The sequence below is a fragment of the Somniosus microcephalus genome, unplaced genomic scaffold, assembly GCF_052327205.1.
Source record: "Somniosus microcephalus isolate GS21.2 unplaced genomic scaffold, FLI_Smic_1.0 unresolved_chr4, whole genome shotgun sequence".
NCBI lineage: Eukaryota > Metazoa > Chordata > Chondrichthyes > Squaliformes > Somniosidae > Somniosus > Somniosus microcephalus.
This window is the reverse complement of record NW_028225182.1, coordinates 17,269,519-17,295,616: the sequence shown is the minus strand read 5'-3', so window position 1 is coordinate 17,295,616 and position 26,098 is coordinate 17,269,519. Positions and strand designations below refer to the sequence as shown.

At 47.5% G+C, this 26,098-nt stretch overlaps 1 protein-coding gene across 2 annotated transcripts in view; it reads right to left on the bottom strand.

Annotated features, from left to right (window-relative positions):
- The window catches only part of LOC147089970 (NACHT, LRR and PYD domains-containing protein 3-like), a 51,327-nt gene that overhangs the window by 6,405 nt on the left and 18,824 nt on the right, over positions 1-26,098 (bottom strand). The window contains exons 2-5 of one of the 2 annotated variants that reach the window (XM_085977194.1): positions 23,589-25,227; positions 21,378-21,549; positions 21,207-21,272; positions 10,442-12,179 (exon numbers count right to left, since the gene is read on the bottom strand). In XM_085977194.1, the coding sequence (XP_085833320.1) occupies positions 10,442-12,179; positions 21,207-21,272; positions 21,378-21,483 (1,910 nt within the window). In that variant the 5' untranslated portion in view covers positions 21,484-21,549; positions 23,589-25,227. The remainder of the gene's footprint in view (positions 1-10,441; positions 12,180-21,206; positions 21,273-21,377; positions 21,550-23,588; positions 25,228-26,098) is intronic. The other variant, XM_085977192.1, reaches the window with a different exon arrangement.

The following is a 26,098-nucleotide window of genomic DNA, read 5'->3' as shown; positions in this document are numbered from 1 at the left end:
ACGCCTGTTCTGAAACACGACGGTGAAAACTGGCGGGAGCACAATTGGATTGCTGACTATCAGCTGCAGGTCAACCATGAAAGAGGAGATTTGATCAGCCATCATTTGCAGGTGGCAGGACTTTGTAGTCTCAGGTCTGGGGTAACTTTTAGAAGGCTTAACCACAGCTGTGGAAGTTTCGAGCCTGACACCCATCTCCAGTGTGACCTCCTGGGAAACCCCTCTCGCCACCTTCACGGAGCGCTTCCTCAACTGAGGCATATACCAGAAGCATGGGAACCATTTATTTCCTTTCCTCCTGGACATCAGATTCGGACGAAGACCAGCCACGGCACCAGCAGAACCATGAACAACAGCACCACCAACAGCAGCAGCAACAGCAGGTGCGCCAAGCTCCCGCTCACCCACCTGAAGCTGCACAGGCCAGAAGGCGCCAGCGCGCGACCACATTGCTGGCCAGGATGCAAGGAACGCACTCATCTTGTCCAAATTTGCTTAGCCTAGCCAATTAAGCACTTTTGCCTCGCAGCTTCTTACCTGAGCATCGACAATGGCCAAGGACCAGCGGATTTCAAGCAATTTCACCACCATACTGGCAATTGCAAGTAATCCTAAGCCCTCAATGTGAAAGTCCCATTTGCGAAAAGACACACGCCACAACTACAGCAGTAGCCATCAGATTTTTTCTTTACATTATTCATCTGATGGCTTTTTCACAGAAAACATCAAATTTCACCCAAGTGACTACCGTTGTGACTATTTGTGCAGTATCATTCTCTTACGCGTGCTCCTACGTGGTGCTTCCCCTGTGGCTTCAGCAGATGTGGAGGCCCCTTGCTCACTTTCCTGCTGCTCCTGTCTCGACACCTTTGGCGATCGTCCTCTGGGTTGCGAACCTGTGAGGGCTCGTCAACAGCCTGCTGCTCCTGCGGCTGTGCAGGGGTTGAGTCGCCGATCTCAGTTGGGTGTGGACTCTGGTGGGGCTGTGACCGAGGGCTCTGCAGTGGCATGGAAGTGTGAGTATTTGGAGAGGAGCCCCCAATTCCTTGATGTCTGCCACCAACTTCCCTCTCATGGGTCAGGTCCCCCTCAGCACTTGTAAGTGGCTTGAGAGCACCTTGCTGCATATCGGGGGGCCATAGGGACCCGTATCTGCACTGGCAGTCCTACTCAGGAGGACTTCCATGAAGGTCTGGTTTCTCTGTTCAATAGATCACCATCGCTCCTCCAGAGATGTCATTCTATTCTGAACACTCACCATGTTTTCTGCATTCTGGTGACTTATCACCTCCATGGAGGCTGCCATCCTTTCCATGCTGATGCGTTCATGCGCCAATGACTCCACAAAGGCTCTGTTCATGTTTGCTATGGACTCCTCCATTCGCTCCACACTCACAGCGACCCTGGAGACAAAACCTGCCAGAGACTCTTGCATCTGTTCCTGGAGTTCCAGCACTGCTGATCTTATGGATGGACCCAGAGGCAGAGGGTTGCCATGCAGCTGAGCCGAGCTGGCAGAGTCCTGCGCCCTCCGACTAGGACTCTCCACTGCTGTTCCTGTCTCCACAATTTGCTGATGCTCACTTGTGAGCTGTGATACACCAGGTGACAACACTACTCTATGTCCGGAAGGTCCCACTGAGGTGAGAGTGTCTGTGCTGGTGCTGGATGCGCTTAATTCTGCTGATGCTACGCCCTCAGATGTTGCAGCTTCCTTTGAGGAGTCTTGAGGCTCATGCTCTTCCTCCAGGCTAGTGGGGACGGGTGCTTGCGATGGTCCTGTGGGGGAGTAAAGGAAAGAGTCAGAGATGTGATGCCAAGGTTATATGCACATTGCAGATGATCATAAGTCCATCTATTAGAGCTTCAGAATCATTATCAGTGACTCATGCAATGTCAGTGAGAGAGATGGAAAACTATTCTGTCACCAGCTTGTTGTGATGCACCCCTCTGTCCGTCGCCACTTGCGCAACTTCCTCCACTCCTACAATCTCCAGGACCACCTCCTCCCAGCGGGTGAGGCGGGCTACTGAGGGTGGCCCTCCTCCTGTCCTCGCTCTTTCGCGCTTATTGTGAGCTCCCTTTTCCTGTAAAGACGGAGACAAGTGGAGGGTGAGTGAGAATGAAGGAGTGAGTGTAGAGATTCCATAGCATAGATACTTAGAAGGAGACAAAGATGGAATGAGGTGGCAAGACCAAGGGCCCTCCCTGTGTGTTGTTAGTTGTTTTCATAGCATCACAGTGATAGGGAGTGTGAGGGCTGCATATTGGAATAGTTAGGTGAATGTGACCATAGAGAGCGAGGGAATGGGTAAGGGTGCATGGATGGCAGTGTCAAGTGGGATGTGGAGGAAGAAATTGCTAAAGCCGAGTGCTGGTGAGGAGGAGCAATGGGGATTAGATTGAGGGTGATGGGAAATTCATACTCACTTTTCCAGTGCGCAGAAGGTCGTGAAATCTCTTCCTGCACTGTGTCCAGGTTCTGCAGGTAACTGAGAATGAGCTGACCTCCTCTGCCACTTGCAGCCACACAGCCTTGGTCTGCTGGGGAGGCTTTTTCCTCCATGAAGAAGGGAAGAGCACCTCCTTGTGAGCTCTTGCTCCCTCAACTAAAGTCTGCAGGGCAACGTCGTCAAACCTTGGAGCAGACCTTGGTCTTTCACAGGCCATTCTGCCTCCAGGTCCCTGCAGCATGAAAGGCCAAAATGTTGGCAGTCTGCGGAAGAAGCAAGGCTTGTTGCAGACATTAAATGCAGCAGCAATGATGACGTCATCAGCGGCGAATTTCAGACTGGAAAAAATCATTTGCCATGGGTTGCCACACGCTGGAAATCAATTGGCCAATTAAGTTAAAATCGCATCAATCTCCCACATCGATTTGGATTTGTGTGGATAACACAAAATGCGGATTACACGACTCCAACCAGCCCCTGAATTAAAATCCAGCCCAATAGAAACATAGACATAGAAACATAGAAGCTAGGAGCAGGAGTAGGCCATTCGGCCCCTCGAGCTTGCTTCACCATTCAATGAGATCATGGCTGATCATCCAAACTCAGTACCCTGTCCCTGCCTTCTCCCCATATCCCTTGATCCCTTTAGCCTTAAGAAATATATCTAACTCCTTCTTGAATATATTTACTGACTTGGCCTCAGTTGCCTTCTGTGGTAGAGAATTCCACAGGTTCACCACTCTCTGTGTGAAGAAATTCCTCCTCATCTCTGTCAGAAATGGCCTACACCTTATCCTTAGACTGTGACCCCTGGTTCTGGACTCCCCCGCCATCGGGAACATCCTTCCTGCATCTAGTCTGTCTAGTCCTGTTAGAATTTTATAAGTTTCAATGAGATCCCCTCATTCTTCTAAACTCCAGCGAGTATAAACCCAATCTCTCCTCATATGTCATTCCTGCCATCCCAGGTATCAGTCTGGTGAATCTTCGTTGCACTCCCTCGATGGCAAGAACATCCTTCCTCAGATAAGGCGACCAAAACTGCACACAATACTCAAGTTGTGGTCTCACCAAGGCCCTGCACAACTGCAGCAAGACATCCTTGTTCCTGTACTCGAATCCTCTCGCTACGAAGGCCAACATATCATTTTTCTTCTTAACCGCCTGCTGCACCTGCATGCTTACCTTCAGTGACTGGTACACAAGGACACCCAGGTCACGTTACACTTCCCCTTCTCCCAATCTATTGCCGTTCAAACAATAATCTCCCTTCCTGTTTTTGCCACCAAAGTGGATAACCTCGCATTTATCCACATGATACTGCATCTGTCCAGTCCCCTAACCTGTCCAAATCATACTGGAGTTTCTAGGCATCCTCCTCACAGCACACAGTCCCACCCAGCTTTGTGTCAATAAGAGATTAGCGGGCAAAATTAAGGCACATGGGATTGGGGGCAAGGTATTGACTTGGATAGAGAACTGGTTGGCGGATAGAAAGCAAAGAGTTGGAATAAACGGGTCGTTTTCTGAGTGGCAGGCAGTGACTAGTGGGGTACCACAAGGATCGGTCCTAGGGCCCCAGCTGTTCACAATATATATTAATGATCTGGACGAGGAAATTGGATGCAATATCTCCAAATTTGCAGACGACACAAAGCTGGGTGGGAGGCTATGCTGTGAGGAGGATGTCGTGAAACTCCAGTACGATTTGGACAGGTTGGGTGCTTGGGCAGAAACATGGCAAATGCACAATAATGTGGATGAATGTGAGGTTAGCCACTTTGGTGGCAAAAACAGGAAGGCAGATTATTTGAATGGCAATAGATTGGGAGAAGGGGAAGTGCAAAGAGACCTGGGTGTCCTTGTGCACCAGTCGCTGAAGGTAAGCATGCAGGTGCAGCAGGCAGTTAAGAAGGCAAATGGTATGTTGGCCTTCGTAGCAAGAGGGTTCAAGTACAGGAACAAGGATGTCTTGCTGCAATTGTACAGGGCCTTGGTGAGACCGCACCTTCAGTATTGTGTGCAGTTTTGGTCGCCTTGTCTGAGGAAGGACGTTCTTGCCATGGAAGGAGTGCAGCGAAGATTCACCAGGCTGATACCTGGGATGGCAGGAATGACGTATGAGGAGAGAATGTGTTGACTGGGCTTATACTCACTGGAGATTAGAAGATTGAGAGGGGATCTCATCGAAACCTATAAAATTCTGTCAGACCTGGACAGACTAGATACAGGAAGGATGTTTCCGATTGCCAGGGAGTCCAGAACCAGGGGTCATAGTCTAAGGATAAGGGGTAAGCCATTTAGGACTGAGATGAGGAGGAATTTCTTCACCCAGAGAGTGGTGAACCTGTGGAATTCTCTGCCACAGAGGGCGGTGGAGGCCAGTTCATTAAATATATTCAAGAAGGAGTGAGATATATTTCTTAAGGCTAAAGGGATCAAGGGATATAGGGAGAAGGCAGGGACAGGGTACTGAATTTGGATGATCAGCCATGATCTCATTGAATGGCGGAGCAGGCTCGAGGGGCCGAATTGCCTACTCCTGCTCCTATCTTCTGTGTTTCTATGTGTCTTCTGCAAACTTGGAGATATTACATCTAGTTCCCTCGTCTAGATCATTAATATATATTGTGAATAACTGGGGTCCTAGCACCGATCCCTGCAGTACCCCACTAGTCACTGCCTGCCACTCTGAAAAATACCCATTTATTCCAACTCTTGGCTTCCTGTCTGCCAACCAGTTCTCTATCCAAGTCAGTACCTTGCCCCCAATCCCATGTGCTTTAACTTTACACGCTAATCTCTTATGTGAGACCTTATCGAAAGCCTTCTGAAAATCCAAATACACCACAGCCACTCGTTTTCCCTTATCTATTCTACCAGTTACATCCTCAAAAAATTCCAGTAGATTAGTCAAGTACGATTTACCTTTTGTAAATCCATGTTGACTTTGTCTGATCCTGTCACTGTTTTCCAAGTGCTCTGCTATTACATCATTTATAATGGACTCTAGCATTTTCCCCACTACCGATGTCAGGCTTACCGGTCTATAATTCCCCGTTTTCTCTCCACTGCCTTTTTTGAATAGTGGGGTAACATTAGCTACCCTCCAATCCATGGGAACTGTACCAGAGTCTATAGAATTTTGGAAATGACTAGCAATGCATCTACTATTTCTAGGGCTACTTCCTTAAGTACCCTAGGATGTAGATTATCAGGCACTGGGAATCTATCGGCCTTCAATCCCATCAATTTCCCTAACACCATTTCCCTACAAATACTGATTTCATTCAGTTCCTCCCTCTCATTGGACCCTATGCTCCCCGACATCTGTGGGAGGTTTTTTGTGTCCTCCTTTGTGAAGACAGAACCAACGTATGTATTTAATTGGTCTGCCATTTCTTTGTTCCCCATTATAAATTCCCCCGATACTGACTGCAAGGGACTTATGCTTGACTTCACCAATCTTTTTCTCTTCACATATCTGTAGAAGCTTTTACAGTCAGTTTTTATGTTTCCTGCAAGCTTACTCTCAATCTATTTTCCCCCTCTTAATTAATCCCTTTGTCCTCCTTTGCTGAATCCTAAACTGCTACCAATCCTCAGGTTTGCTGCTTTTTCTGGCCAATTTATAGGTCCGCTCCTTGGATATTATACTATCCCTAATTTCCCTTGTTAGCCACGGTTGTGTCACCTTTTTTGTTTTATTTTTATGTCAAACAGGGATGAACAAATTCTTTAGTTCGTCCATGCGATCTTTAAATGTTTGCCATTGCCTATTCACTGTCAACCCTTTAAGTAACGTTCCCCAATCCATTCTACCCAACTCGCGCCTCATACCATCGTAACTTCCTTTATTTAAATTCAGGACCCTAGTCTCTGAGTCAAATCACTCTCCATCTTAATGAAGAATTCTATCATATTATGATCGCTCCGCCCCAAGTGGCCTCGCACAACGAGATTGCTAATTAGTCCTTTCTCATTACATAATACCCAGTCTAAGATGGCCTGATCTCTAGTTGGTTCCTCGACATATTGGTCCAGAAAACAATCCGGTATACACTCCAGGAAGTCCTCCTCCACAGTATTGTTACGAATTTGGTTAGCCCAATCTATATGTAGATTAAAGTCACCCATTTTAACAGCTGTGCCCTTATTGCACGCATCTCTAATTTCCCATTTAAAGCCAGCCCAACCTCTGCATTACTGTTTCCAGGTCTGTATGCAACTCCCACTAACGTTTTCTGCCCCTTGGTATTTCTCAGCTCTACCCATACAGATTCCACATCATCAGAGCTAATATCCTTCCTTACTATTGTGTTAATCTCCTCTTTAACCAGCAATGCTACCCCACCTCCTTTTCCTTTTTGCCTGTCTTTCCTGAATATTGAATACCCCTGGATGTTGAGTTCCCAGCCGTGGTCACCCTGGAGCCATGTTTCCGTAATCCCAATCATATCATATCTGTTTACCTCTATTTGAAGAGCTAATTCATCCACCTTATTACGAATGCTCCTCGCATTAAGACACAAAGCCTTCAGACTTGTTTTTTTAACACTCTTAGACCTTTTAGAATTATTATTTACTGTGGCCATGTTTGATTTAAACCCTTCATTTCTCTGACTGCCACTTTTGCTTTTCTCCTTCCTGTCTTGTGCTTCTATCCTTGTTTCTCTTTCCTCTGTCTCCCTGCACAGGTTCCCAACCCCTTGCCAATTTAGTTTAAACCCTCCCCAACTGCAGTAGCAAACATTACCCCTAGGACATCGGTCCCGGTGCTGCACAGCTGCAAACCGTCCAGTTTGTACTGGTCCCACCTCCCCCAGAACTGGTTCCAATGTCCAAGGAATTTGAATCCCTCCCCCTTGCACCTGGAGCACATCGGCCGGCAGCTCCTCGGCGGGAAGGAATTCCGACTGGGAGGAGGGGAGCCGAGCATGGCGGCCATAGGCCGACCCGGGAGAGGGAGAGGTAGGCCCTGGGCCGTGGAACGTGGAGCCGGCGACGTTGAAGAGGAGGCCGCATTGGAGCATTCACATCCCGACGATGTGTTCGGCGAGTCGGGCAGAGGAGCGCAGCGCAACGAGCAGCAGCAGCAGACTCAACGACAAGCTGCAGCACGTCGGCCGGCAGCTCCATTTCGGGTAACTCGCAGGCCGGATGGGAGGAGGGGAGCCGGGCATGGTGGCCAGAGCGGGAGAAGCAGGCCACCACATGTGGAGCCGGCAACAGTGAGGAGGAGGCCGCGGTGAAGGGGAGGACGGAGCGGCTGAGGGACATCGTGCTCCCACTGCCACGGGAAGCCATTGTATTGACTCTGAACGCGGCGCTGTATGTATAGCTGACGGGTCCCTATGGGGAACAAGCATTCCATTGTACTTGTTACATATGGCAAATAAATCTAATCTGAATCTGAATCTGAATCATTCCTCTAGCCACGTATTCATCTGAAATATCCTTCTTTTTCTACTCTGACTAGCACGTGGCACTGGTAGCAATCCTGAGATTACTACCTTTAAGGTCCGTTTTTAAAATTTACCTCCTAACTCCCTATATTCAGCTTTTAGGACCTCATCCCGGTTTTTACCTATATCGTTGGTATCTATATGCACCACGACAACTGGCTGTTCACCCTCCCCCTCCAGAATGCCCTGCAGCCGCTCCAAGACATCCTTGACCCTTGCACCAGGGAGGCAACATACCATCCTGGAGTCTCGTTTGCGGCCGCAGAAACGCCTGTCTATTCCCTTTACAATAAAATCCCCTATCACTATAGCTCTCCCACTCTTTTTCCTCCAGTCCTGTGCAGCAGAATCACCCACGGTGCCAGGAAGTTGGCTGCTGCTGCCTTGCTCTGATAATCCATCTCCCCCGACAATATCCAAAGCGGTATATCTGTTTGAGGTCAAGGACAGTCAGAACTGGAAAAAGATACAGATGTAACAGATTTTGAAGGACGTGTAGGGGCAGGGAAAGGTGGGGGAGTGGAGGAAAGAACAAAAGGGAAGGTCTGTGATAGGGTGGACGACAGGAGAGATTAAAATACAAAAGGGATGATGGTGCAAGCAAAAGGAGATGATAATTGGACAAGTTAACAACAAAAGATGAATCTAGATGAGGTGTGAACGGTAATGGCAGAATCATCAACAGCTGTCCTGCGAGAAAAAAGGGAAAAAGAAAAACAATAATGAAAAAAATAAAATAGGGGCCTGAAATTGGTGAACTCGATGTTGAGTCCAGAAGGCTGTAAACTGCCTAATTGAAAGATGAGGTGCTGTTCCTCGATCTTATGTTATACTTTGTTGGACGACTGTCAGAGGCCGAGAATGGAGAGATCCGAGTGGGAGTGGAGCGGAGAATTAAAGTGATCGGCGACCAGAAGCTCAGGGTCACACTTACGGACTGAGCGGAGGTGTTCCGCAAAGCGGTCACCCAATCTGCGATTGGTCTCCCCAATGTAGAGGAGACCACATCGTGAGCAGCGAATACAGTATACTAGATTACAAGAAGTACAAGTAAATCGCTGTTGTAACTGGAAGGAGTGTTTGGGGCCTTGGACACTGGGAAGGGAAAGGTAAAAGAGTCGGTGTTGCATCTCCTGCACTTGCATGTGAAGGTGCCGTGGGAAGGGGAAGGGGTGTTGGGGGTGATTGAGGAATGGAACAGGGTGTCATGGAGGGAGGTGTTCCTTCAGAATGCAGAAAGTGGAGGTGAGGGGAAGATGCGTTTGGTGGTGGGATCATGCTGGACGTGGCGGAATTGGCGGAGGATGATCCGTTGAATGCGAAGGGTGGTGGGGTGAAAGGTGAGGTCAAGGGGAACCCTATCCTGGTTTCGGGAGGGAGGGGAAGGGGTGAGAGCAGAAGTGCAGGAAATGGAATGGACACAGTCAAGAGCCGTGTCAACCACGGTACAGGGGAATCCTCGGTTGAGGAAAAAGGAAGACATGTCAGAAGCACTGGTAAGGAAGGTGGCATCGTCTGAGCAGATGCGGCAGCGAAGGAAAAACTGGGAGAATGGAATAGAGTTCTTACAGGAAGCGTGTTGGGAGGAAGTGTATTCCAGGTAGCTGTGGGAGTCAGAGGGCTTAAAGTGAATTTTTGTCAATAGCAGCAAGAGAGTTTATTCTGTCCCGTTACAAGTTTTAAATCTCCCTGTACTCCTAGTTTATAGGGGAGGGGAGTCTCTCACTTTATTCCCACTAAAATGGCTCTACATTTATTTCAGGTGTAACTGGCCCGACAGTTTCTGGGGAATTTTCTGAATTTCCCTCCCCGAGCGGGGCCTCACACACTGTTTATGGGGAATTCCCGGGTTCACTTCCCCCAGTTTTCCCAGGAGCCGCCCGCTGTTTGCGAGACCCCACCACTGGCCGGTGTGTGTCTGTGATCCAGTTAGATTGGAACCTTTTCACCGGCAGCTTAAAGATCCTGAATAACCATCTTTGCTCAATATTCATGACTGTGCGTAATTGTAAACATTTACAGCTGGAAGAATTCCCAATTCCCCAATATTCCCAATCCAGGACACTTCCCCCTCAACAAGACACACCCTGCACGGTATCGGAATAAATATCGAACTGTTAGCGATTTAAACTCGGATTCCGTCTTGTCTCCAGTTGAAATGGTGGAAGTGAAAAACATTTAAAATTAATTTTATCTTTACTGCCGGATTATTTTATATTTACATTCCGCTGTCCGGCCTTATTAAATCTGATTTATTTTAATTAATTTATCAGACTCTCAGTGACCTGTATTTGCTGATCTGATAAAGACTGTAAAATCCCTACTTGTTCACAAGGATCCATTCTAGAGGCTCCAGTACTTGGGGAATTACTGACCGATCCGCTTATTACTGGACATATTTGTGTTGAATCTGCTTCTCTCTGGTTTAACTGGATTGTGCTTTTCCCCTTCATTACGAAGCGATAACACAATCCGTGACTGGTCTACAACTCGCCCAACAGTTAGAGAAAAATAAACAGTTACCTCAACACCTGGCATTTGTGCAGTACGGGTCCCAGCCGCTGCAGTCTTTCACACTGAATGTGGCAGTATTGTAGATCGAGTTCTTTTATTGTATCACACAGACCAATGACGTGAGACAGGACTGCACAGTCAATCGGGGTCAATGTCAATCCGCTAAATGTCAGTGTTTCCACAGACCCCACTGTTATCCGAGCCAGTGCTTTATTCTGGGACTCAAACAGGTAGTGGAATGTGTTCAGGAGGTTCCTTTTACCAATTTCACTCTCTGTGTTCCCAATCTGTCCTTCCACCTTCTCCTTCACCCAGTCAATCACTCGGCAGGTGGTTTGATGAAGAAATCGGCCCAGAAACTCCTCCAGGGGCCGAGCTGCCTGTGGGGAGGAGAGACCAGCAACAAAACGGAGAAATATCTCAAATCGCCCATCTTCCTCGCTGTGGGCTTCATTGAGGAGTTTCAGGATGTCCCCGGGATCTGGAGTCAGGAATTGTGCGAGTGCGGCTACAAACTCTTGGATGGTGAGGTGCGGGAATGTGTACACCACGCTCTGGACAGAATCATCTCTCTCCAGAAGTTCCATCATGAACCCGGACAGGAACTGGGAAGGTTGCAGATTGTACTTGATCAAATCTCCATTTCTAAACACAATCTTCTTCTCGGAGACTCCTGTGAAGGCCATCTCACCAAGCTTCAGTAACACATCACGGGGGCTTTCAATCTCTCGGCCATGGTTTTTCAGAATGTTGTAAATATAGTAGGAATATAGTTGGGTGATGGTCTTGGGAACTTGTTGCTGATTCCTGTCTCTAAGTGTAAAGAAGGGGCCCAGTGACAGACCGAGGATCCAGCAGTAGGAAGGGTTGTAGCACATGGTGTACAGAATCTCGTTCTCTTCCACGTGTTTGAAAACAGCTGCTGCCACCGTCTGATCTTCAAAAAACTTGTTGAAATATTCCTTCCGTTCTTTACCAACAAATCCCAGGATTTCAGCCCAGACACTGATCTCAGCCTTTTCCAATAAATGTAATGCAGTGGGGCGGCTGGTCACTAGCACTGAACATCCTGGGAGCAGCTTGTGCTGTATTAAACTGTACACAATGTCAGACACTTCACACCGGAATTCGGGATCTGTGCACATGTGCTGAGGTTCTGTCTTTCTCCGATTGTCAGCAAAATCGATCCCGTCCTTGAATTCATCCAGACCATCGAATATAAACAGCAATCCCTCCGGGTTCTTCCAGAGCTCTCCCAGAATATTCCCGATGTAAGGATAGAAAATGATTATCAGGTTCCACAGGTTTATTTTACAGTTAATAGCGTTCAAATTCCGGAATTTAAAACAGAAAACAAATTGAAAGTGTGGGTATATTTTCCCAGTGGCCCAGTCATGAACAATCTTTTGTACCATTGTTGTTTTTCCAATCCCAGGGACTCCGCTCACTGCTGCTGAACTCCCAGATTTGGATTTTCTCCGGGAAAAACTGCTCTGGAACAATTGATCAGTTCGGATTTTTTCCAGTTCTTTCCGGAGATGTTTCTCTCTCGACTCTTCATGGTCTCGGCCTCTTGCCAGCAGTTCATGTTCTACAAGTGTCCGATCTCGAACATTAGAAATGATCGTTAGCTCAGCGTATCGATCAACCAGCTGGAAAATCTGAACCTTCTCCTTTATTAGGATCGTGTTCACGCTCAGTGTTTCAGTTTGTACCCGGAGTGTTTCCTTGTGTTTCTGTTGAACATCTTCAATAAAACAGATAGAAAGTGGTCTCAATGTTAGTTGCATTGACATAAAGCAACTTCTCAATACCATTTCACTATTCAGTAAAATATTGCAAAATTTAATTCACAACTTCAATAGAGTTGCGTGTAGAAATTAAAACTCAGTTAATGGAAACGTTGTTGGAAAGTTAACAATGGCCGAGAAAAGTTTCAAATCCTCTTGATTCTAATATTCACTGAATATGGAGATTTCTACGAGTGATATTTTCCCTCGGACGGTTAATGCCATCAGCCCTGCTTTGTACTGGAAACATTGATGTAATAAAACTCACTACACACTTGGTTTGAGCATAAAGCAAGGCCGGAATCAACTTGTTTCAGAACATGGAAGTCTAGTTGTATTTCACTAGCTCCTTGTCTTACAAAATGTCCCTGGATAAGCTGGGCCCATGCCCGAGTATTTTTACTCCTTGGACGGCACCACCAGCTGGCCGTCCTGTGTTATTTCATGAGTAGTTTCTTGATGATGAGGAGATTTATAACAGACATCTCATTATAAATCCACACATGATCCTGGTTATACAACAGTAGTGGTTCTCATTGATCAATCTTCAAAGGGAGCAGCTAGAAGACATGAGGAGGAGGATAGGGACAGATTGAATCGCCAGGAGTCCCACAGTAATTGTATCAGACCGTTGGAATTTTATCTGGAGGATTGTGTGTACTGTGAGAGGGACAGACTGTGAATGACCAGGGGTCCCAATGTCATTGTATCAGACCGTGGGAAGGGTATCTGGAGGATTGCGCATATTGGGAGATGGATGGACTGTGAATGGCCAGGAGTCCCACTCTCATTGTATCAGACCGTGGGATGGTTATCTGGAGGATTGTGTGTACTGGGAGTGGGATAAACTCGAAATGTTCAGCTGGTCCACTCTTCCTATATCGGACCGTAGGCATGGCAGCTGGGGTATTGTGTGAATTGGGTGTGAAACAGACTAAGAGGTCAGAAGTTCTAATCGGGGGCTTATTTGACCCTTAGCTGAGCTTCCGACTGTATATCTGTTCACCACCAACACCGCCTACTTCCACCTCCAAAGCATTGCTCATCTCTGTCCGCCTCAACTCATCTGCTACTGAAACTCTCATCAATGCATTTGTTACATCCAGACTCGACTATTCCAATACTGTCCAGGTCGGCCTCCCACAATGTACCTGCCATAAACTTGAGCTAATACAGAACTCTACTGTTCATATTCTAACTTGCACCAACTCCCGTTCATCCATCACCTCATGCGCTCGCGGAGCTGCATTTGCTCCTGACGCAACAACGCCTTGGTTTTAATTTTCACATTTTTATTTTTAAATTGTTTCATGGTCTTGTCCCTCCCTATCTCTGTAATCTCCAGCCCTAGTATCCTCAGAGATCTCTGCCTTACTCCAATTCTAGCTTCTTGTGCATCTCCGATTGTCATCGCTCCACCATTGGCGGACGCCCCATCAGCTTCCTGGGCCCGAAGCTCTGGAAATCCCTCCCGAATCCTCTCCTTCTCTTAACAGAAGTTCCACTGGTATTAAATCAGGACTCGGGCAGGTTATCTGGTGTGTTGTGCATAGAGAGAGAGGCAGACTGTGAATTGACCGCAGTTATCTGGGGTATTACCTGCACTGCTAAAGTTACCTGAACACAGGTAAAGGTTACTGGCATTCTGATGGTACAGAGGGGAATTAGGAAGATGATTTAAGATTTTAGGAGTTTAGCTTGAGGGTGTTTTGGCCAAGAGATATAGTTATGAAATGTTTTAATGGAATTCACAACATTAGTGCAGGAAACAAGTAGCAAAATAATTAATAATGGAGAAAATTGAAAATCAAAAGTAAGAATGGAAATCAGGGCACTTTTTCACCCACAGGGTAATACAGCAGGGAGACCAGTTACCAGGGAAGGGCACTAAAGGGCAGTGTAAGTGGGGTCTAGAGACAATTGAAGGTGTTTCTGTGGATACTCAGAGGAATCTTCGGTGGCTTCATCTCTCTAACAGGGACAGACTGGATTGACCCGACCGGTATTTTCCTGTCCCTAATCATTCTCTGCTTACATTTTATCTCTGAAATCACAAACAATGTTTCAGCAGTTTTAAACATAAAATCACTAAATATGTTTTTATAACAAGCCTGTTATATCACCGATTAGAATTAGAAATAGATTTCCAGCATCCGCAGTATCTTGCTTTAGAATTAGAAATAGAACTGCCGCCCACTTCACCCAGTTTAATGTTGGAGCAGAAAACATTCACCGTCGATTTGAACTGTTCTGTTGTTTTTTCAATTTGTTATAAGTTTCCTAAAGTGTTGGTTTGGGTAATTACAAACGTGTTTCTGTTAGTCGTTACATTGGGTTAAAATACACGTGATTTAAAGGACTATTCTTGGAGTAGAATGAGGGTCTCTCGTTCAATACCATAATGAAGAAAGCCAATAACTTCCTAGTCAAACTGAACATAGTACACTTTCACATTTCGACACGGAATAAGGTTCCATTGTGTGAACACCTGCACATCTTCTCAGATCAGGTATGGCAATTTCCAAAACCTTATTTTGTGCTGAGATGTGCTAACATTTTACTATTACGCATGTCATGATCTTTCCCTGCACTCTATGGTGGAACAGATTTCTAGGGTCGCAGGAAAACCTGAATAACTGGCCCAAGGCACTTGGTGATCCCAGAATGTCTGCGTGGCACAGAGGTGGTTTGTATTCAGATTCACAGTGTATCAGGATCCTGCCAGGTGTGTATGGGGTTTCAGTGTATCAGGATCCTGCCAGGTGTGTATGGGGTTTCAGTGTATCAGGATCCTGCCAAGTGTGTATGGGGTTTCACAGTGTATCAGGATCCTGCCAGGTGTGTATGGGGTTTCAGTGTATCAGGATCCTGCCAGGTGTGTATGGGGTTTCACAGTGTATCAGGATCCTGCCACGTGTGTATGGGGTTTCACAGTGTATCAGGATCCTGCCAGGTGTGTATGGGGTTTCAGTGTATCAGGATCCTGCCTGGTGTGTATGGGGTTTCACAGTGTATCAGGATCCTGCCTGGTGTGTATGGGGTTTCACAGTGTATCAGGATCCTGCCAGGTGTGTATGGGGTTTCACAGTGTATCAGGATCCTGCCAGGTGTGTATGGGGTTTCACAGTGTATCAGGAGCCTGCCAGGTGTGTATGGGGTTTCAGTGTATCAGGATCCTGCCAGGTGTGTATGGGGTTTCACAGTGTATCAGGATCCTGCCAGGTGTGTATGGGGTTTCAGTGTATCAGGATCCTGCCAGGTGTGTATGGGGTTTCACAGTGTATCAGGATCCTGCCAGGTGTGCATGGGGTTTCACAGTGTATCAGGATCCTGCCAGGTGTGTGTAGGGTTTCAGTGTATCAGGATCCTGCCAGGTATGTATGGGATTTCACAGTGTATCAGGATCCTGTCAGGTGTGTATGGGGTTTCACAGTGTATCAGGATCCTGCCAGGTGTGTGTGGTGTTTCACAGTGTATCAGGATCCTGCCAGGTGTGTACGGTGTTTCACAGTGTATCAGGATCCTGCCAGGTGTGTATGGGGTTTCAGTGTATCAGGATCTTGCCAGTTGTGTATGGGGTTTCACAGTATATCGGGATCCTGCCAGGTGTGTATGGGGTTTCACAGTATATCGGGATCCTGCCAGGTGTGTATGGGGTTTCACAGTGTATCAGGATCCTGCCAGGTGTATATGGGGTTTCACAGTGTATCATGATCCTGCCAGGTGTGTATGGGGTTTCACAGTGTATCAGGATCCTGCCAGGTGTGTATGGGGTTTCACAGTGTATCAGGATCCTGCCAGGTGTGTATGGGGTTTCAAAGTGTATCGGGATCCTGCCAGGTGTGTATGGAGTTTCACAGTGTATCGGAATCCTGCCAGGTGTGTATGGGGTTTCACAGTATATCGGGATCCTGCCAGGTGTGTATGGGGTTTCACAGTGTATCAGGATCCTGCCAGGTGTGTATGGGGTTTCACAGTGTATCAGGATCCTGCCAGATGTGTATGGGGTTTCACAGTGTATCAGGATCCTGCCAGGTGTGTATGGGGTTTCACAGTGTATCAGGATCCTGCCAGGTGTGTATGGGGTTTCACAGTGTATCAGGATCCTGCCAGGTGTGTGTGTGGGGTATAACAGTGTATCAGGATCCTGCCAGGTGTGTATGGCGTTTCACAGTGTATCAGGATCCTGCCTGGTGAGTATGGGGTTTCACAGTGTATCAGGATCCTGCCAGGTGTGTATGGGGTTTCAGTGTATCGGGATCCTGCCAGGTGTGTATGGGGTTTCACAGTATATCGGGATTCTGCCAGGTGTGTATGGGGTTTCACAGTATATCGGGATCCTGCCAGGTGTGTATGGGGTTTCACAGTGTATCAGGATCCTGCCAGGTGTGTATGGGGTTTCACAGTGTATCAGGATCTTGCCAGTTGTGTATGGGGTTTCACACTGTATTGGGATCCTGCCAGGTGTGTATGGGGTTTCACAGTATATCGGGATCCTGCCAGGTGTGTATGGGGTTTCACAGTATATCGGGATCCTGCCAGGTGTGTATGGGGTTTCACAGTGTATCAGGATGCTGCCAGGTGCATATGGGGTTTCACAGTGTATCATGATCCTGCCAGGTGTGTATGGGGTTTCACAGTGTATCAGGATCCTGCCAGGTGTGTATGGGGTTTCACAGTGTATCAGGATCCTGCCAGGTGTGTATGGGGTTTCAGTGTATCAGGATCCTGCCAGGTGTGTATGGGGTTTCCGTGTGTATCAGGGTCCTGCCAGGTGTGTATGGGGTTTCAGAATGTATCAGGACCCTGCCAGGTGTGTATGGGGTTTCAGTGTATCAGGAAAGTGCCAGGTGTGTATGGGGTTTCACAGTGTATCAGGATCCTGCCAGGTGTGTATGGGGTTTCACAGTGTATCAGGATCCTGCCAGGTGCGTATGGGGTTTCAAAGTGTATCGGGATCCTGCCAGGTGTGTATGGGATTTCACAATATATCGGGATCCTGCCAGGTGTGTATGGGGTTTCACAGTGTATCAGGATCCTGCCAGGTGTGTATGGGGTTTCACAGTGTATCAGGGTCCTGCCAGGTGTGTATGGGGTTTCACAGTGTATCAGGATCCTGCCAGGTGTGTATGGGGTTTCACAGTGTATCAGGATCCTGCCAGGTGTGTATGGGGTTTCAAAGTGTATCGGGATCCTGCCAGGTGTGTATGGGGTTTCACAATATATCGGGATCCTGCCTGGTGTGTATGGGGTTTCACAGTGTATCAGGATCTTGTCACATGTGTATGGGTTTTCACAGTGTATCAGGATCCTGCCAGGTGTGTATGGAGTTTCACAGTGAATCAGGATCCTGCCAGGTGTGTATGGGGTTTCACAGTGTATCAGGATCCTGCCAGGTGTGTATGGGGTTTCACAGTGTATCAGGATCCTGCCAGGTGTGTGTGGGGTATAACAGTGTATCATGATCCTGCCAGGTGTGTATGGGGTTTCAGTGTATCAGGATCCTGCCAGGTGTGTATGGGGTTTCCGTGTGTATCAGGGTCCTGCCAGGTGTGTATGAGGTTTCAGTGTATCGGGATCCTGCCAGGTGTGTATGGGGTTTCAGAATGTATCAGGACCCTGCCAGGTGTGTATGGGGTTTCAGTGTATCAGGAAACTGCCAGGTGTGTATGGGGTTTCACAGTGTATCGGGATCCTGCCAGGTGTGTATGGGGTTTCACAGTATATCGGGATCCTGCCAGGTGTGTATGGGGTTTCACAGTGTATCAGGATCCTGCCAGGTGTGTATGGGGTTTCACAGTGTATCATGATCCTGCCAGGTGTGTATGGGATTTCACAGCTTATCAGGATCCTGCCAGATGTGTATGTGGTTTCACAGCTTATCAGGATCCTGCCAGATGTATATGGGGTTTCACAGTGTATCAGGATCCTGCCAGGTGTGTGTGGGGTTTCACAGTGTATCAGGATCTTGTCACGTGTGTATGGGTTTTCACAGTGTATCAGGATCCTGCCAGGTGTGTATGGGGTTTCACAGTGTATCAGGATCCTGCCAGGTGTGTATGGGGTTTCACAGTGTATCAGGATCCTGCCAGGTGTGTGTGGGGTATAACAGTGTATCAGGATCCTGCCAGGTGTCATAGAGTCATAGAGTTTTACAGCACAGAAAGAGGCCCTTCGGCCCATCGTGTCTGCGCCGCCCATCCATCCCTGTCCAGTCTAATCCCATTTTCCAGCATTTGGTCCATAGCCTTGTATGCAATGGCATTTCAAGTGCTCATCCAAATGCTTCTTGAATGTTGTGAGGGTTCCTGCCTCCACCACCCTTTCAGGCATTGAGTTCCACATTCCAACCACCCTATGGGTGAAAAAGTTCCTCCTCAAATCCCCTCTAAATCTCCTGCCCCTTACCCTGAATCTATGCCCCCTTGTTATTGACCCCCCCACTAAGGGGAAAAGTTCCTCTTTATCTACCCTATCTATGCCCCTCATTATTTTGTACACCTCAATCAGGTCCCCCCTCAGCCTTCTCTGCTCCAAGGAAAACAACTCCAGCCTGTCCAGCCTCTGTTCATAGCTGAGGCGCTCCATCCCAGGTAACATCCTGGTGAATCTTCTCTGCACCCTCTCCAAAGCAATCACATCCTTCCTATAGTGAGGCGACCAGAACTGCACACAGTACTCCAGCTGTGGCCTCACCAGCGTTTTGTACAGCTCCATCATAACCTCCCTGCTCTTATATTCTATGCCTCGGCTAATGAAGTCAAGTATCCCATATGCCTTTTTAACCACCTTATCTACCTGCTCCGCTGCCTTCAGGGATCTATGTACATGTACACCAAGGTCCCTCTGACCCTCTGTACTTCCTAGGGTCCTACCACTCATTGTGTATTCCCTTGCCTTATTTGTCCGTCCAAAATGCATCACCTCGCACTTTTCAGGGTTAAATTCCATTTGCCACTTTTCCGCCCATCTGACCAACCCGTTTATATCGTCCTGTAGCCGGAGGCTTTCCTCCTCGCAATTTACCACCCCACCAATTTTCGTGTCATCTGCGAACTTACTGATCATACTTTTTACATTCTCATCCAAATCATTTATGTAGATCACAAACAATAAGGGACCCAGCACCGATCCCTGAGGTACCCCACTGGACACAGGCTTCCAGTCACAAAAGCAACCTTCGACCATCACCCTCTGCCTCCTGCCACTCAGCCAGTTTAGGATCCAACGCGCCAAGGCACCCTGGATCCCATGGGCTCTTACCTTCTTGACCAGTCTCCTATGCGGGACTTTGTCAAAAGCTTTACTGAAGTCCATGTAAACCACATCCACAGCATTTCCCTCATCCACCCCACAATACACAAGTGTGTATGGGGTATAACAGTGTATCAGGATCCTGCCAGGTGTGTATGGGGTTTCACAGTGTATCAGGATCCTGCCAGGTGTGTATGGGGTTTCACAGTGTATCAGGGTCCTGCCAGGTGTGTGTGGGGTATAACAGTGTATCAGGATCCTGCCAGGTATGTATGGGGTTTCACAGTGTATCAGGATCCTGCCAGGTGTGTATGGCGTTTCACAGTGTATCAGGATCCTGCCAGGTGTGTATGGGGTTTCACAGTGTATCAGGATCCTGCCTGGTGTGTATGGGGTATAATAATAATAAACTTTATTGTCATTGTTAGTGCACAAGTGCAGTACAACGAAACGTAGGCTTGCGGCTCCCGAGTGTGTACATTTGGAGACATTTAAACATACAACATTCATTTGGCTTGTAATACATTAACATAAACATTATAAAGTGCATTGGCAGATGTGCAGGCTTTAGAGTTTGTTTGTCGAGTTCAGTAGGATGACAGCCCTGGGAAAGAAGCTGTTCCTAAATCTGGTCGTTCGGGTGCGAATGCATCTGTAGCGTCTCCCAGATGGCAGGAGGGTGAACAGACTGTGGCTGGGGTGGGTAGGGTCTTTGATGATGGTCCGTGACCTCCGTAAACAGCGTTTCTGGTATATGTGCTCTATGGTCGGTAGCCGGGGTTTCACAGTGCATCAGGATCCTGCCAGGTGTGTATGGGGTTTCAGTGTATCAGGATCCTGCCAGGTGTGTATGGGGTTTCAGAGTGTATCAGGATCCTGCCAGGTGTGTATGGGGTTTCACAGTGTATCAGGATCCTGCCAGGTGTGTATGGGGTATAACAGTGTATCAGGATCCTGCCAGGTGTGTATGGGGTTTCACAGTGTATCAGGATCCTGCCAGGTGTGTATGGGGTTTCACAGTGTATCAGGATCCTGCCTGGTGTGTATGGGGTATAACAGTGTATCGGGATCCTGCCAGGTGTGTATGGGGTTTCGCAGTGTATCAGGATCCTGCCAGGTGTGTATGGGGTTTCACAGTGTATCAGGATCCTGCCAGGTGTGTATGGGGTATAACAGTGTATCAGGATCCTGCCAGGTGTGTATGGGGTTTCACAGTGTATCAGGATCCTGCCTGGTGTGTATGGGGTTTCACAGTGTATCAGGATCCTGCCAGGTGTGTATGGGGTTTCACAGTGTATCAGGATCCTGCCAGGTGTGTATGGGGTTTCACAGTGTATCAGGATCCTGCCAGGTGTGTATGGGGTTTCACAGTGTATCAGGATCCTGCCAGGTGTGTATGGGGTTTCACAGTGTATCAGGATCCTGCCTGGTGTGTATGGGGTTTCACAGTGTATCAGGATCCTGCCACGTCTATGTGTTGTGTGTTGCAATAACTGGAGCATACAAGACCCTTAAATTTAATAAATCAAAAATCGGCGTTAATTGTAAATTGAATCTATGCTGAACTTTTGTGGATTAATCAAGAATCCAAACAATGGTCAATCCTATTTCCTTAGCCTTTGAACTTCTCATTCCCAGCTTCTGACAATCTTTAAACAATCGGATCCAGTCAAATATTCGGATTTTCAGAAGTGAGATAAATGTATTGAAATCTCCACTTCATCACTTACCTTTCAGTTGACTGGGTACTTCGGATAAACCGTGTGCGATGTTCATGTAATCATATTGGTCAAAACCTGTTTAAATCAATGAGAGTTCATGAACTCAGATCTGTGTAATATTACAGTAAAATCTGCAGTGTTTGAATCTGAAATTGAATGCAGTGTCGGAGTTTACCGTACCACGTTCCTGTATTTCTTTCAGTATTTTTTCCAGCTTTGGCACCCCATGGCGCATTTTCACAAAGGATTCCCACATCACCCTTCGGGCCCGGTTTCCTTTCTCCATCACCAGATTTAGGAGAAGTTTGGAACTGTCCGCCCGGTTTCCCTTCTCCGCGAGATCAGTGACTTTCTGTAAAGAATAATAATGAATATATTGAGGAGCGAAGTGAAAGATAAACACGGAGAATGAGAAGGAAAGAATCTGCTCAGTGATGGGATCTCCTATTTCTTGAGCACAAAAAGTAATCACTGGGCCGGGTTCCGATCCATTCTGAACATGGGCTGAATATTCTGTAAGTATCTTGTTTCACTCATTAATGGCCAAGAAATTTAGAGTCATAGAGTCATACAGCACAGAAAGAGGCTCTTCGGCCCATCGCATCCGCACCAGCCATCAAGCCCTGTCTATTCTAATCCCAATTCCCAGCACTTGGTCCGTAGCCTAGTATGCTATGGCGTTTCAAGTACTCATCTAAATGCTTCTTGAATGTTGAGGGTTCCTGCCTCTACCACCCTTTCAGGCAGTGAGTTCCAGATTCCACCACCCTCTGGATGAAAAAGCTTTTCCTAAAATCCCCTCTAAACCTCCTGCCCCTTACCTTGAATCTATGCCCCCTTGTTATTGACCCCTCTACTAAGGGGAAAAGTTCCTTTCTATCTATGCCCCTCATAATTTTGTACACTTCAATCAGGTCCCCCCTCAGCCTTCTCTGCTCTAAGGAAAACAACCCCAGCCTGTCCAGTCTCTCATCATAGCTGAAGCACTCCAGCCCAGGTAACATCCTGGTAAATCTCCTCTGCACCCTCTTCAATGCAGTCACATCCTTCCTATAGTGTGGCGACCAGAACTGCACACAGTATTCCAGCTGTGGCCTAACTACCGTTTTGTACAGCTCCATTATAACCTCCCTGCTCTTATATTCTATGCCTCGGCTAATGAAGGCAAGTATCCCATATGCCTTTAAAACCACCTTATCTACCTGTCCTGCTGCCTTCAGGGATCTATGTACATGCACACCAAGGTCCCTCTGATCTTCTGTCCTTCCTAGGGTCCTACCATTCATTGTGTATTCCCTTGCCTTGTTAGTCCATCCAAAATACATCACCTCACACTTTTCAGGGTTAAATTCCATTTGCCACTGTTCCGCCCATCTGACCAACCCATCTATATCGTCCTGTAGCCTGAGGCTTCCCTCCTCGCTATTTACCACCCCACCAATTTTCGTGTCATCTGCGAACTTACTGATCATACCTCCTACATTCATATCTAAATCATTAATGTACACTACAAACAGCAAAGGACCCAACACCTATCCCTGCGGTACAACACTGGACACAGGCTTCCAGTCACAAAAACAACCTTCGACCATCACCCTCTGCCTCCTGCCACTAAGCCAATTTTGGATCCAATGTGCCAAGTTGCCCTGGATCCCATGGGCTCTTACCTTCTTGACCAGTCTCCCATGCCCGACTTTGTCAAAAGCCTTACTGAAGTCCATGTAGGCCACATCACCTGCACTACCCTCATCCACACACCTAGTCACCCCCTCGAAAAATGCATTCAAATTGGTCAGACATGATCTCCCCCTGATAAAGCCATGCTGACTATCCTTGATTAATCCTTGCCTCTCCAAGTGGAGACTGATTCTGTCCCTCAGAATTTTTCCAATAATTTCCCTACCACTGATGTTAGGCTCACTGGCCTGTAATTCCCTGGTTTATCCCTACTACCCTTCATGAATAATGGTACTACGTTAGCTGTTCTCCAGTCCTCTGACACCTCCCCTTTGGCCAGAGAGGTTCTAAAAATGTGTCAGAGCCCCTGCAATCTCCTCCCTTGCCTCACACAGCAGCCTGGGATACATCTTGTCAGGGCCTGGGGATTTATCCACTTTTAAGCCCGCTAAAACTGCTAGTACCTCCTCCCTCTCAATACTAATGTGTTCAAGTATATCACAACCCCCCGCCTGATTTCTATGCCTACATCGTCCTTCTCCATAGTGAACACAGATGGAGAATTGTCCAAATATGTCCATTCCACAAAGAGCAGGACAAATCCATCCCGGTCAATTACCGCCCTATCAGCCCGCTCGCAATCATCATCAAAGTGTTGGAAGGAGTTATCAACACTGCTAACAAGCAGCACTTAATCACAAAAAAGCTGCTTACCGAGGCTCAATTTAAGTTCCACCAGGACCAATCGACTCCAAGCAAGGACCAAAGAACTGAATTCCAGCTGTGAGGTGACAGTGACTGTGCTTCACATCAAGGCAGTATTCGACGTGTGTGGCACCATGGAGTGTGGTTGTTGGAGGCGAATCGTCTCAGCACCAGGACATCACTGCAGGAGTTCATCGGGATAGTGTTCGTCGTGTGTGGCACCATGGAGTGTGGTTGTTGGAGGCGAATCATCTCAGCATCAGGACATCACTGCAGGAGATCCTCGGGCAGTGTTCGACGTGTGTGGCACCATGGAGTGTAGTTATTGGAGGCGAATCGTCTCAGCACCAGGACATCACTGCAGGAGTTCATCGGGACAGTTTTCATCGTGTGTGGCACCATGGTGTGTGGTTATTGGAGGGGAATCGTCTTAGCACCAGGACATCACTGCAGGAGTTCCTCGGGGCAGTATTCGTCGTGTGTGGCACCATGGAGTGTGGTTATTGGAGGAGAATCGTCTTAGCACCAGGACATCACTGCAGGAGTTCCTCGGGGCAGTGTTTGACGTGTGTGGCACCATGGAGTGTGGTTATTGGAGGAGAATCGTCTCAGCACCAGGACATCACTGCAGGAGTTCCTCGGGGCAGTATTCGACGTGTGTGGCACCATGGAGTGTGGTTATTGGAGGAGAATCGTCTCAGCACCAGGACATCACTGCAGGAGTTCCTCGGGGCAGAGTCTTCAGACTAACCACTTCAGCTGCTTCGCCAATTACCTTCCCTCCATCATAAAGCCTGGAGTGGGGATGTTCTCTGATGATTGCAGTGTTCAGCTCCATTTTCAATTTGTCAGATAATGAAGCGGTTCATGCTCGCATGCAGCAAGTCCTGGACAAAAATCTAGGCTTGGGCAGACAAGTGGCAAGCAACATTCGCGTCCCACAAGTGTCAGGCAATGCCCATCTCCAACAAGAGAGTCCAACCATGTCCCTTTGTTATTAACTGGCATTGCCATCGTCAAATCCCTACCATTGACTAGCCACAAAAAAACTCGTGGCTGCTAGAGCAGGTAAGAGGCTGGGGATTCTGTGGCGAGTGGCTCAACTCCTGGCCACCCAGGAGCCTCTCCTGCACCTATAAGGTACAACTGCGGCGTGTGATGGAAAACTCTCCACTTGCCTGGATAGGTGCAGCTGCAACAACACTCAAGAAGCTCCACGCAATCCAGGACAGAGAAATACGCTTCATCAGCAGCCCACCCACCACCTTAAACATCCAATCCCTCCACCAACGGTGCACCATCAATGCAGTGTGTGCTATTTACAGAGAGAACTGCAGCAGTTCGCCAAGGTTCTTTGATAGCACCTCTCAAACCCGCGCCCTCTGCCACCTAGAAGGACAAGAGCAGCATCCGCATGGAAACACCGCCACCTCCAAGTTCCACTTCAAGTAACATACAATCCTGACTTGAACATGTATCGCCGTTCCTTCATCGTCAGTGTAAATTAAAGCCAAAACGCCCAGCACCCTCTACAGAGGGAACAGGAGAAGCGACTGTATGCTTCCTTAACCAATCAGTTTGAAGAATCTTTACGCAAAGTCTGAACCAGGAAGTCTTAGTTAGAATATAGAATGCAATGTCAAATCACCTGCAGAAAGTGAAATAAAGAGAGGGAAAGAAAGATTGGATTCAGAATGCATCTCACTGAAACATACAACATTCTTACAGGGCTTGACAGTGTAGATGCAGGGAGGATGTTTCCCCCTGGCTGGGGAGTCTGCAACCAGGGGTCACAGTCTTAGAAAAAAGGGTCGGCCATTTAGGACTGTGGTAAGGAGAAATTTCTTCACTCAGAGGGTGGTGAATCTTTGGAATTCTCTACCCCAGAGGGCTGTGGAGGCTCAGTCGTTGAGTATATTCAAGACAGAGATCGATAGATTTTTGAATATTAAGGGAATCAAGGGACATGGGGATATTGCAGGAAAGGGGAGATGAGATAGATCAGCAATGATCTTACTGAATGGCAGAGCAGGCTCAAAGGGATAAATGGCCTACTTGTGCTAATATTTCTTATCCTCTTATGTTCAGAGGGAGCGAAAAAAGAGTCAGATAGAAAAGATACAAACATTATTGAATTTTTGTTTATACAGCTCAACAATAATTAAAATCCAAAGGAATGAGACTCCACACTTGTAAAAGTTAATTTTCTGCACCAGAGAGGTTGCTTGGCATTAGTTAAGACTGATCACGCTGTTAAACAAATAATTACACTGGAATAGGCAAGCCCCGACTTTTCCTGGTGAGTTTCCTGTGTATCTATCAGGTAAGTACAGTCATTTTACGCCGTTCCATGCATTTCAATGGCGAGTCTCTCGGCGAGATACCATCCTTGTGCAGCTTTGGGAGCAGCAGGGCAACTCGGACAGGACCTTCACCATTTTCGTGTTTAACTCCGCATGTGCAGTCGTTGGAAGTTACTGTCCAATTTACACTTTAATAAGTGAGCGCTGTTAGCCCCA